This window comes from Hyalella azteca, unplaced genomic scaffold, assembly GCF_000764305.2.
Source record: "Hyalella azteca isolate HAZT.00-mixed unplaced genomic scaffold, Hazt_2.0.2 contig4515, whole genome shotgun sequence".
Lineage (NCBI taxonomy): Eukaryota > Metazoa > Arthropoda > Malacostraca > Amphipoda > Hyalellidae > Hyalella > Hyalella azteca.
Window position 1 is genome coordinate 104471 of NW_025934728.1, and position 14119 is coordinate 118589.

At 37.1% G+C, this 14119-nt stretch overlaps 1 protein-coding gene across 1 annotated transcript in view; it reads right to left on the reverse strand.

The window, feature by feature from the left end:
- The window catches only part of LOC108675258, a 43989-nt gene extending 38675 nt beyond the window's left edge, over positions 1 to 5314 (reverse strand). The window contains exons 1-2 of the mRNA XM_047880049.1: positions 5249 to 5314; positions 476 to 652 (exon numbers count right to left, since the gene is read on the reverse strand). Coding sequence (XP_047736005.1) covers positions 476 to 652; positions 5249 to 5282 — 211 coding nt within the window. The 5' untranslated portion in view covers positions 5283 to 5314. The remainder of the gene's footprint in view (positions 1 to 475; positions 653 to 5248) is intronic.
- Between the last annotated feature and the right edge of the window lie 8805 nt (positions 5315 to 14119).

Genomic DNA, 14119 nt, shown 5'->3' on the forward strand with positions numbered 1-14119 from the left:
GTCATTGAAGTGTTCCGGAAGACTTTGACTTTTCAAGCTGTCCCTTTCTTTTTTTAACTGTACCATACGTTAATTTCACAGGACATTAATTTTCAGCAACTTACATTCTTTACATACACAATCAACTAGATTAATCTCACATGTGCGGAACTCATGTTACAAGCAGCTAACGTTAAAAAAATTTACTCAGCAATGTACTTGAATAGACTTACGTGTATAGCTACGATGTCACATTACAGCAACTAAAATACACTGCACTAACTCATAAATAAACTAGAATGAACTTACGTCTATATATACGTACAGCTAGTATGTCCCATTACAGCAACTAAAATACACTGCACAAACTCATAAATAAACTAGAATGAACTCACGTGTACAACTATATATATAGGATGTCCCACTATAGCAACTAAAATACACTGCATAAACTCCTAAATAAATCAAACTCATAAATAAACTAGAAGGAACTTACGTGTACAAGAAGGCAGTTCTCTGGGGCTCCAGGAGCCGTCGTGCTGGCAGTAGTGGTCGCTACGACCGACGAGTTCAAAGCCTGCCTGGCACTGGAAGTTCACGCGGCAGGAGTAACTGAAGCAGTCGCCGTCCTTGTAGCCGTTCAGGATCTCGCCCGGGTCACCGCAGGACTTCGCTGTGCAACACATTAGCAACATCGTCAATAATTGTAATGGTCACCGCGCAACACATTAGCAACATCGTCAATAATTGTAATGGTCACCGCGCAACACATTAGCAACATCGTCAATAATTGTAATGGTCACCGCGCAACACATTAGCAACATCGTCAATAATTGTAATGGTCACCGCGCAACACATGTGCAACATCGTCAATAATTGTAATGGTCAACGCACGACTTCGCTGCGCAACACATTAGCAACATCCCTATAAAAATTTTGAGTTGGTGGCGACCCTGAATTAGGAACCGTCTAGGACTCGCACCGAACCTAAATCAGCTTCTCTATGTCCGCTTATTCTTAGGTCCTTATACTGCCAACTCGTGCCCTACTCTCAGGAGACTGTAAAGTCGACAAGGAGGTTCTGACTAGCCGCTGATTGTGACCAGGTGGCCAACCAGACCCAGAATAACTCTTAGGCGAACATAGCAACTCTGGGGCGGAGGCTGAAGCATACCGCGAATTTTGTTAGGGATCGTCAATTGTTGCAATTTCCAGGGTGGCTAGGTTAGTCGTATTTCAAGTGAGTACATAATGGATATCTACAATTTCACAGCGACTTGTGTTGAAGAGCAAACATTTTGGGATTGAAAAATAGGGTGGAAAACGAAAGCTATTCTAAGTGTGCGATGAAAAATAATGTAAAAAACGGAAGCGATTCTAAGTGTGCGAGAAAGAACTGAATAGGACAACTGCAATTTAAGGTTTTAATATACATACTTTAAAATTCGCTCGCCGTATTCAATTTTACTTCAATTCTTATTACTTTTTGTATGGGCGCAGGCAATGCATAAATAAACTGAAAGTGTATAAGCCCATTATGGAGTGGCCATTTTTGCACAGAATGAAAAGAATAAATATTGAATTTCTGCGACATGTCTGTTTTACAATTGTTAATCTCATAACCACTTTTATTCAACTTATAATTCCACAATTTCCTAAAGTTTTAGAAGCGTTCTATTTCAATTTAACTTGATGGAAACGACGCATTTCGAGCGTTTATTCCAGAATAAAACAGCAACAAAAGTCATTCCATATCATCGAAATTCGGAGGGAGTGCAGGCAAGATCTATCCTTTGTATTTCAGCTCAGTGATCTTCAAAGCGGTTCAGCATTCACTGGCATCGACCTTAACTCGAACCAAATAAAAGAACCTATTCTAGTCACCTCTGCTCGATATGAGCTTCAAACGGTCTCGCCGTTACGCTAAAGCTAAGAGAACAGAAAGAGAACAAAAGCAACAGAAAATATATACCAACAAGCTGATACGTTCCGAGGTATAATCATGCAAGCATTTTTCTTGATTTAAAAACTCAGAAGACTGAAATGTTGAAACCGATTATATTCGAATGATTCATATAAATTTTTTACTGAAAATTGGTTTAAAAACTCCGAAGACTAAAATGTAGAAACCAATCATCTTCGAATGATTCCTAAAAATTTTTTACTGAAAATTGGTTTAAAAACTCCGAAGACTAAAATGTAGAAACCAATCATCTTCGAATGATTCCTATAAATTTTTTACTGAAAATACAGCGGATTATGTCGATTTATTGAAAGAAAAAGCTTGCGGGCGGAAGAATAACCAGACAATCTTCCAAGCTTCAATTACTATGAAGTGACAATAACCACAGAAACAAAGAAGAGTCTGCGGGAAAAATCTGTGGAAGCAATATTAATGAGTACTTATTTTTTTACTTTTTAATAATTTCGATTTTGAAATGATACAATAAAAAAAATCCATAAAAGAGTTTATAAGGATCCAAGCTGCCAATCCATTAGTCAATGCAATAGATCTAAGAGCAGATGTCCCACTGAACAAGTTTTTTACAATTTAGATAAACATGACATCGCAAGCGAGAATTCATTGCTATAAAATTTGAGAACATTTCACCACAGCTATTTGAAAAATGTTATTAATAAAAAAATAAATTTTTCATTACAGCGCACGAGGATAATATTTCGAAACAAAAAAAACATACACGGATCAATTTTTTATCAAATAGAAAGACAAAGAAGTCAAACTGAACTTAAATCGCTCAATCATGTAAACGATAAAATTAATTCTAGGAAATAACCAACGCAAGAACGAATAATAACGCACATAAACTTCACCAAGAACACGTTCTTGAAACGCAGAATAATACGCAAAAAATCATTTTAACGTACAGGAAAAAGTATCAATATAAATTTTGAAGGGGATATTTCCCGACAAATCAGCAGTGGAGTACAATTGTATCGATCAAAATGGCACGAATTTTATTCCGATGTAGTACGAAAGGAACACAAAACTTATTCATGATCATACGAACGTACGTTGACGAGAAACGAGACCCTCGCACATGCAGTAAGTAAAGCAATTTTTTTTGTTACAAAATTCAGAAATCTATGTGAATTCATGCAACGAATAATGTAACTAATCGCTAGTAATCTGGGCATTTTTCTTTAGAAGAAAATTCAGTGTAACAAAAACCTTAACCAAAATATTCGTCAGTTTCAAACGCACATCGTCAAACCCTTTATAATCATCGACAACGACTTTGAGTCTACTTTTGTGCGATTTTGATATTGAAAATAAAACTGAAGTTTTCGTTAATCATGCTGCTTAATCAACCCTAGATTTTTCCAAACTCGCTTTAACGCTTGGTAAATTGTGAGCATAAATATACACAGCTCGATAGAAATTATTGAATGGCTCAACTGAGAGCCCAATAATTCTCTATCAACAAGCGACACAAAAAGCAACGCGCAACAAAGGAGGAACGCATGCAAAATTGGCATCTTTCTCGACTCGCTTTCTGACGTGGAATTTTTGCGCGCAAGTCCAGGAGCGAGGAAATAAGGACGGCAATTCCTGAATTTCTTGCCATTTGTTTGGAGTTTTTGTACCAACAAACATCTGCGTCTTGATGTAACTTTTGTGTCCGAAATTGCCACGCGATGTCCCAAACCGCCATGGAAACTTGCACGAGACCAAAAAATAACTTCTTGAGGATATTTTTCAGCGCTTTTCAAAAAGAGAAACTTCGGAGCGCAAGGTCTAGCTTTCTGCGAGCGCTGTTGTTTCGAGCCTGACTTCTGAAAGGAGTTCTGATTTCTTGCTTTTTGACTTCTTGATTGGGGACGTCAGCCGAAATTACATTTTATTTGAGATTTGCGTTGATATGCAAGTTGGAATGGTCGAATTTTTGACGTTAAGAAAGACATGTCCAAAATGAACTTGCATTTCATCAGTGCTTTGTGTCGCGATTTATTGCAACTACAGATTTTTAGTAAGTTGTTAATTCAAGGGTTGGTTACAGATATCTAATCTTCTTAGATAGACACGTTAAAAAGTTAATGTTGGCTTCTCTTGCCAGGCAATATGATTTTAAAATATTTGTTGGACGTCGAAATTCTACGTAAGATATAGATAGCACACGACAGTTTCGTTTCAATAATTGGTCAGACTAAATCGCTGAACTCCAATTAACTCAATACTGACGCTTTTTCACACCGTGAATCTTTTGTGTTACAGCACGTATTAGAAAACCCCGTGAATCTTTTGTGTTACAGCACGTATTAGAAAATCCCGTGAATCTTTTGTGTTACAGCACGTATTAGAAAACCCCGTGAATCTTTTGTGTTACAGCACGCATTAGAAGCAACACCCAATCTTGGTTATGTAATAAATTAATATATAATAAATTGACTTAACCATGAGTTAAATCCTCGTTCTAGTGTCGCTTTCACAGCGCTGCACCCACTACTAGAAACAAACTTTGTTCGGATTCATACATGAAATATAACTGAAGTTAGGAACCCAGTACTAGAAATTTTTTTCTATTAAATTCATGAAATATAACTGAAGTTCGGGACCTAGAACTGGAAATAAAATTCTGTTTAATTACATGCATAAAATTTTACTGAAGTTCGGCCGGCGCCATACCAGAAAAGCTTCTTTCGATTACCGGCATGAAATGTAACTGGAGTTCGGGATCCAGTACTAATTATTTTTGTTGTAATAATTTCAGTAAATATCACTCAAGTTCGGTACCCTGTACTGGAAAAATTTCTTTTCGATTATATGCATGAAATATTACTGAAGTTTCAACGCCATACCAGAAAAAAAACTTCTTTCGATTACAGGAATTCAATATTACTGCAGTTCGGCGCCATACTAGAAAAACAATATTGTCACTCGTTTGCTTGAATCGCAAATTCACTAAAAACTTAAAAGCATGGAAAACTCCAAAAATCATAGTATCTTTAAAGAAGAAAACGTTTTCTTTAAAGATAATATGAATTTTTGTGGACTTTTCTTTGCTTTTAAGTTTTTAGAAAAACAATTTTCTACCAATGCACAGCATGAAACATTACTTAAGTTCGGCGCCATACTAGAATAAAACATTTTTTATCAATGTACAGAGTACGATAACTCACGTTCACTCACGGTAACACAGTAACTCACGTTCACAGTGTATCTCAGGTACAAACCACTGCATGGTGCCGTTTAAGTTCGGCGCCATACTAGAATAAAACATTTTCTATCAATGTACAGAGTAAGACTCACGTTCACAGTGGATCTCAGGCCCAAACCACTGCATGGTGCCGTTGTAGAGGAAGCATTTGGCAGAGGGGAACCCTTGCGTGTAGTAGCCCTGCTCGCACGCGTACTGCAGCGTGTGGTTCACCTCAAACCTCGTCAGCGTCTCGACTGCGTTGTGACGAGCGTTGGCGATGAGAGGTGGGTCCGTGCAATACACTGGCGGGACAAGGGGAAGTTCAATTATTAACTTGAGATGGTATTTTATACTGTTTTCCAACTGTGAAAACTGTAACAGGGGGAAGTTACAATTATTAACTTGAGATTGTATTTTATACTGTTTTACTACTGTGTAAAAAGTATCGCGTAGTTTACAAAGGTTTATGTAATGATTGATTACAACTGTGAAAACTGTAAAATTAATCCCGTTGTTTACAATGGATTAGGTAACGATTGAAGTGACGTAATTTGGGGTAAGAAGCGAGTCTATGTAGTGCATTGAAGAGAAGTTTCCTTTTTAACAGAAAATGGAATCTGATGCTGTTTCTGTGTATGTTTCATCGAGTAATTTATATGGAATATATAAGGATTTATTAATAGTAGATTGAATTTGACGCTGTTTCCTAGCTGTGGAAGAAGAAAAAATTTAATCATTCAAGTTGAACAACATTTACCGTCATGAATGCTACCGCGCTTTGAGGCCTGCTTACTAGAGTCATCGTCCGTTGGCCAATTTTTATATCTGGTTTGTGAATGTGTTCGATGTGAAGCATATCAGGTAACTTGTATCTATTGATACGAGATATTATCGTAAAGGTACTGCCCGCAGCAACTCTGTAGTTAGCTAACTATATAAGCCGAAAAAATGCACGAGTCTTGAAACATCTAACGAGAGCACATGCAGAAAAAACTTTATACGACATAATTCTATTTTTGATATAATGCCCCCCCGAAATTTTTCAACGATATTAATTCAGTGTAGTAGTATAATGGTTTGTTAGCGCTTCAGCTATCAAGCTATTTCGCACCGAAGGTCAAAATGAAACATCGCCAGAGAGGCGGAAGTCCTCAATTAATGAAAATCTAAAGTTTATAATCACTCACAAGGAGCGGAAATTCAATTCAATTAAATTTTTGACATTATGAGCCCCCTACTTTTTCAAAGATATTAACAGAGAGAAGGGAATAAATCTAATAATCAGAATAAGGTGACCCGTGGTTTTGAGGTTTCTTCACTTCAGGTCTCCGGCCGGAAGACCTCGCCCTCAAGAGACAAATTCAATCAAGAGTCCTAAGCAAATATTGGTTCGGACGAGAAAGGAACTGGAGTCTAAGATAATTTTTAAAGAGCACTCACGAGCAAAGATTTAGGTTTTTAGTGAAGCCTAGAAACCGCCTTCAAATTTTGAAAACATAAATGGTTTACTGATGATCGAGAGCCGAATGTTCTGCCAAGATTTCCAATAGCGGAGGTAGATAAGACTGTAGTTGGCCGCTTTCTAAATCCAAGTAACAGGATTTTCTGCTCGAGTTAATTAGACTAACCTGCGATCGGAACGATCTTGCCGCTAAAGTGCGATCATTTCCAGACTTGGTCGATATCGCGAAGCACAGCCTGGGAAATTCGATGAATTTTCCCTGTGGCATTTCTTGCTCAAGAAAATTAAGGCATTGCAGGAAGTTTCAGGGCAAAACCTGGGAATTTGGAGCAGAAAAAACAGTTTTTATCGCATCGAGCGAAGCTTGCTAGCAAATTGAGGACATTCCATTCCAGAGGCGCTGGTTAGGTAAGAACTGGAATCCTGGTAAGATTATAAGGGGAAGGCTCTACAGGAACGCTGCCACGTTTCATGAAAAATATAATCAAATTTTTTGTAAGAGAGCACAGAATCACAATATTGAAGGTTAAAACTATACACCATTATCATAATTAAAAAGAAAAGAAGCAGCTTATAACTGAACTAAACGCGAGCTCGAGTGGAAAATATTAAAAGTTCAATTCTACAAAGAACTTGATTAGCGTCACATATTATGATATTATACCAAAAGTGCGATACATTTTTGTTGACAAAGTGAAACATTTTATACTTCGAATGTAAAAACGCTTAAAAAATTAAATTATTCCGCGAAAAAGCATGCAAATTCCATTTAAATTTTGCGAAAATAAGAATTTTCCTCGCAGTACTTTGCATGATCGCGTTTTTACAATTACATTAAAAGTTCCTTCATTCGCCATGAATAAATTTCAATAAATCTGCCTATCTCATTAATTATTAAATGATGAGCAATAGTAATTTAATATTACTTACTATTTAATATTTGTTATTAATGAATTTAAATTCCAAACACGAGAACGTCATCACCTAAATTTGGTGGAGCAGCAGACACGTGGGCAGCACAACCGTGATATGGACATCCACACGCTAGCGTATATACAAAGCTGTCTTGCTAAAGCTTGCAGTGGTAATTAGAGTTAAAATAAATAATAGTTTTAAGTAAATTTTATTTATAAATCATTGATAATACAAATAAATTTTATTTAAATAATTAAAACAATAAAGAATTGATCGAGATCATTTTATTGTGAAGGTGCCGTTCAAGAAAGCGTGGTCAATATCAACTGACAGTAAAGAGTCAATGTGAAGAATAATTTTAAGTTTAAATAAGCATGAAACTACCTGATCAAATTCCAATGCCATCGCTTAACAATCTTCATTAATATCAGACAAAAACAGATTACGACTCGACTGTTTCTCGGAAATTTTGTTCATTCAATTTAGAAAATTTTTGAAGTAAAAATCGCTCGTTTGGAATGCTTCAAAAATGACTTGCATGGACCAATTACAATTTCTAACTACGGACATATTACTATCTCAATCATCAACATGAGAATTTCGGTCCAACCTTTGCGATTTAAGATTATAATGCGACTCCTTAATTGAAAAATCATAATGTGCGTCAGCAATTAAACGATTGTTATGCGTGTCTTTAATTGCATGCCTATACTGTTTCTCTTAACTTACAGAATTGTAATGCGTTTCTGCATTATATTATTGCAATGACTCCCTGTAATCATCTTATATACTCAGCTGTCTGACGTAACATTAAACCATCATGGCTTTCTGATGCTCTGGATTCAATCTTTCACCCTTTATATCACCTAACTAAAGATAACACAATAATGTTTTGTCGAAAGGATTCACAATACACTTTAGTGATGGAAACAAATAATAAGTACTAGTATGGATAATTAAAAGACTAGAACTTTTCATACTAGAATATATACTAGAATAATATAAAAACTACTAGAATAATATAAAAAAATTAAATAAAAAAATATATATATTCAGAGAACTATTTCGGTGTAGCAGAAATTGTTAGACGGCAGAAATGCGTGCGCTCATTAGCCACGAGCCTGCCTGAGCGGCCGCTGTCAGGGCTTAAAAGCTGCCATTTATAGCACCAGTTTTGTGCCTAATTTAAAGCGACCCTAAATTGCACTTTCTATAAAACAGGAAATTTTATGAGCCCAGTCACTCTTTTTTTTTCTTCTTTTTCAATTTACGTGAAACGAGCAAACAACATCATTCAACTTGAAGGCAGAATTTCTGCAAATATTATGCAGTATAAACAAGCGTTTTTTATCGTTGTGAATGTAGGACCATTTATGTTTTCAAAAATGTTTCCCAAAGGCTAGTATTAATGAAAAAAAAGATCTACAAAATTGTGCGTTGAAGTAGGCATGAATCATCTAGCGCTGAAAGGATCAAATGATTAGTTTCGGTGGCGTGCTTTTGCAGATGTGAAATAATCAAAACGTGCTAAAAATAATCCATCCTTGAAAATTGGTTGCATACGAAAGAAGGTTCAGCAATCAACACATCATATATTTCTTAAATAACCTATGTTTAACCTATATTATACATAACCTACACATAGGTTATATATAATAACCTTTATTTCTTAAGATCTTGATGCTGTTCCTGCTTGAAATCTGCTTCTAAGTAAACGAAGGTCCTCTTAAATCCCTTCCATGGTTGCATACGAAAGAAGGTTTAGCACATCCTATATTTCTTAAATAACCTATATTTAATCAATATTACCTATATTATATGTAACCTACATATAGGTTATATATAATAACCTATATTTCTTAAAACTTTGAGCAGTTCTTGAAATCTGCTACTGAGCAAACAAAGGTCCTCTTAAACCCTGGCCTTAGAAGTCGCGGTTGTTTGCTCATGCGTTGAGACGTTTGCCGCCACACTCTACCCCTACACTGCACGACATCCCAAGCCTGATCACAATCCTGCATATGCTCGGGCATCTTACCGAAAATTGTATTCCTCTGACGAAACGAGTTTAAAAATACCTGAAAATAAAATTCTTTCTCTTACAAATTTTGCGTTTTCATTCTTTCTACTTTCGCCTTGAAATAACACTCGAGAAAATCGAAATTTCGAATTCTTTCTTTTAACACTTTTTCGTTTTTATTCTTTCTACTTTCGCCACAAAATCACAGTCGAGAAAATCGAAATTTCGAATTCTTTCTTTTAACAATTTTGCGTTTTCATTCTTTCTACTTTCGCCACAAAATCACAGTCGAGAAAATCGTAATTTCGAATTCTTTCTTTTAACAATTTTGCGTTCTCATTCTTTCTACTTTCGCATTAAAATCACGGTCGAGAAAATCGTAATTTCGAATTCTTTCTTTTAACAATTTTGCGTTCTCATTCTTTCTACTTTCGCATTAAAATCACGCTCGTGAAAATCGGAATTTCGAATGGGTTTCTAAAGAAGCTCATGGCGATGGCACAGCGTAGCAGCACCTGCCTATTCTTCCAGGTGTTGCCGCTATTAGGGATACGGGATAAGGATAGGATAATTTGATTCAAGTTGGGATACGTTGTTACGTTTATTTTAAGTGACGATACGTGTGACATTCTTCAAGTTTTCATATCTTTTTATTTATTTAAGCGTATTACTTAATCTAACGTCTAATAACTTGTTCATAGAAGATTATCGTGGCGGGTAAGCTTCACGAGTATTTATCTTGGAATTATTGAAATTACTTGACGATTTCTCCACATCCGTTCATTGCGTTTAAATATATCTTGCGTGTGAGATTTGAGTCTTCCCCGTTGGCCTACACAATCAGGATTCGATGCAATTCCGTAAATTGGGAAATTATGAAACTATGTTGAGAATGTTGTCATAAATTACAAATCTCGCCAGACAATTCCTCGCAGTTGCAGAAACGGCTGTATTTGCAAAGGAAAGATGAGTTAGATAAATTGCAATCAAGCCACGCAGCCTCGTCAAGCCACGCCAGCCTCACAGCGTCATCAAGCCAGGCCAGCCTCACAGCCTTATCAAGCCAGCCTCACAGCCTCATCAAGCCAGGCCAGCCTCACAGCCTCATCAAGCCAGGCCAGCCACGCAGCCTCGTCAAGCCAGGCCAGCCACGCAGCCTCTTCAAGCCAGGCCAGCCTCACAGCCTAATCTAGCCAGGCCAGCCTCACAGCCTCATAAAGCCAGGCCAGCCTTACAGCCTCATCTAGCCAGGCCAGCCTCACAGCCTCATCTAGCCAGGCCAGCCTCACAGCCTCATCAAGCCAGGCCAGCCTTACAGCCTCATCAAGCCAGGCCAGCCTTACAGCCTCATCTAGCCAGGCCAGCCTAAGCCTCATCAAGCCAGCTTCACAGCCTCATCAAGCCAGCCTCACAGCCTCATCAAGCCAGCCTCACAGCCTCATCAAGCCAGCCTCACAGCCTCACCAAGCCAGCCTCACAGCCTCATCAAGCCAGGCCAGCCTCATCAAGCCAGCCTCTTCATTATCGCGTCGCTCCGTCGCGATTTTTAGCGCCGCGATAATGACATTCCCCGCAACTGCCGCGCTGCCGAGAGGCGTGAGGCATGAGGCATGAGGCATTATTGGACTGTGAGGCGTGATGAATTATATTAGTGAGAGGCATGGCGCGTTATTGTATTGTGAGGCATGACGCAGTGTTGCGGTGTGAGGCATGACGCAGTGTTGCGGTGTGAGGCATGACGCGGTGTTGCGGTGTGGGGCATGACGCAGTGTTGCGGTGGCATTCCACTTTGTTAACAAAGTGTTGCTCAAATTTGCGCAGTTCGAGCAATATTTTTTTTTCGGAACATTAAAAGCTTGTTCATCGAATTCCAAATATTTATCTTGATTTTAAACAGCGAAAAAAAAAACAATTATCAGGCAGTAAACAAGAAGCTAGATTAACTCCATATTAAATTGATTTAATATGGATTTAATTTATTAAATTATTTTAAATTTAAAATTTAAAATTAAATTTAACAGAAATCCAATTTTCATCACAGAAAAGAAGTTTAGGGAAATAAGAGTTATAGCAACAACGCAGGAATATCTTAAATGAAAAATGAGAATAAATTGCTTGGTACGGGATTATCGTACGTCCAAATTAACAAATATTTTCTTGTGGGATTTAAAAATTTACTCGTGTTTTAAAACGGAAATAAAACAATCAAGTTTGTGCCAAAGAGATACCTTCCGAAACTCGAAATCAAAAACTAAAAAAAAATATTATTAATCGTAGACACTTCAAGCCTAGGCAGAAAAAATATATCTAAACTTTCAAGGAAAATCATCAAAGGAAAATCAAACTTTTAAGGAAAATAAAACAAAGTTACTTCGATCTGCAAGTATAAGTAAGCACAAATGAAGTTAATCACAAATGAACTTGAATGTAATTGGGATTCAGCAAATTAGACGATTCAACTCACAGAACATCAAATATCAATTGGTTTTCATCTGACGATAATGAACAATACGTCAAATTCTTGAGAAAGTCAGCAAGAAATTATTTATTTATCAAGCCTAGACAAATGAATTGGAAATCCAGTGAGTGTAATTTGGAACATGGCCTACTCCAGGGTTCAGCGGCTCTCAATTTCTCTCTCGAAACGTCAACTGCCCGGCAGCGGTTTTTCCATTGAATGTATTTAGTCGCTGTTTTTAAGGGGGATTTATTTAACGGCGTGATGTTATTTTTCGGGAGCGATGTTATTTTTCGGGAGCGATGTTATTTTTCGGGAGCGATGTTTGGGGACACAACATCGCCCAGCCTCAGAGATGGAAGGGACCAGGGGCCATACTTTCAAAAAAAGTTAAGACATCGTAAGTTCATCAGCCAATCATTGACGTCCTTTCACGCAAAATCCACCAATCATAGACAAGAAAATAGAGCGTAAGTACTTACGTTCACTTAGCGAGTTTTGAAAGTATGGCCCCTGGAGTTAACTCATGCGGGAGCCTACAGAGTTTGTGATAGTTTTTCATTAGAATTTCAGATTTTGTCAAGCAGAGTAATCACAAACATTTTTTATCATGACAAAGACTGCAAACGTTTATGTGTGTTTATTAGATCATAATTGAGAGAGAAATTGTATCCTGTTCCGATAGGAGAACTAACTCACTGCAATGCAAACTGCAGCATTGATATCGCAATTCGTAAAATAAAAATAATTTGAAACATTTACTTGCAGCTGGACTAAAGTTACAACAAGAAAATCCGCTCAATTTACGATGATATTTATGTTAATTATATTTTCGTCAACAGTTTTAGCTCTTGATTATTTAGCACGCTGAAGTGACCAATTTTGAAGATAACTTCTCAATTTGGACAATGTAACACATTCATTTTTCCGAATGCGGGGCGAGAAAATTCGCACTTTTAAGTGGGGAAAACCAGTATAATTCAGGAACAGCTGCATTGCCCTGTTGAATTCACTGACATGAATGCGCTTCATAATATACACGATAGAAGCACACAGAATCTGTTAAAGTTGTATTTATCGATATAGATGATATAATGTATTGACAATAGGACCTTTATATCATTTCATGGCTTTTAAAACTTATCAGACTTACTTTTATCGGTATAGATGATAGAATGTAATGATAATAGGACATTTATTTCATTTCATGGCTATTAAAACTTATTAGACATAGCTTCATTACTGTGCATGTTATTCCAAAATTTACTTAACTGGGCAATGGATCTAAAGACCGATCGATATTGGGTGCAGCTTACGAATATTGGAAGCCATTTGCTTTGTTCTATCCGCGAGTGCTTGAAATAAGAAACTTGAAATACTTCTGCGCACATTTCGATGAAAAAAAAACATTTCATACAAACTCTGAAAATTCCAACTCGTGTTTTCCGTTGGGAGCAATAATGATACTGCAAAATACACAACAGACTTAAATGCCAGGGGCCATACTTTCAAAACTCGCTAAGTGAACGTAAGTACTTACGCTCTATTTTCTTATCCATGATTGGTGGGTTTTGCTCGAAAGGCCGTCAATGATTGGCTGATGAACTTACGATCTTTTAATTTTTTTTAAAGTGTAGGCCCAGATTTGTATAATATTAAATAAAGAGTGTCAAGCCTAAAATAATCCGTGCACAGCCGTGACAGTCTCGCGAAAAGTTCCAGGCCGCAAGACAAATTCAAGGCAAACATTGGCTCAGCAGCTCGGTACACTCGCGGCTTAAAGATTACTTCCTCTTTTGCTTCAGCTTAACGGGCCGAGGCCTTAAAAATTCCCCGACGTCGGCGCAAAATTCAAAGAATATATCAAAGAAGTTTCATGTCCGCCATAATGGCGACCCAAAAAAGGACATTTAATTGCAAATACGTACTTGTGCTTTGTGGGCTTTTATGCTTTAAGGCGTCCACTAAAAAAATAATTCTCTAATTTAAAGATAATCGAATCGTGAATTCGTTCAGCTAATGGCAACCAAATTTACTGTAATTAGAATTCTAAATTCAGAATAATTTATTGGATTTTAGTAGCAGGTACCTAGCCTGCGGTAAGAGTGCATGACAAGTGTCCTTAC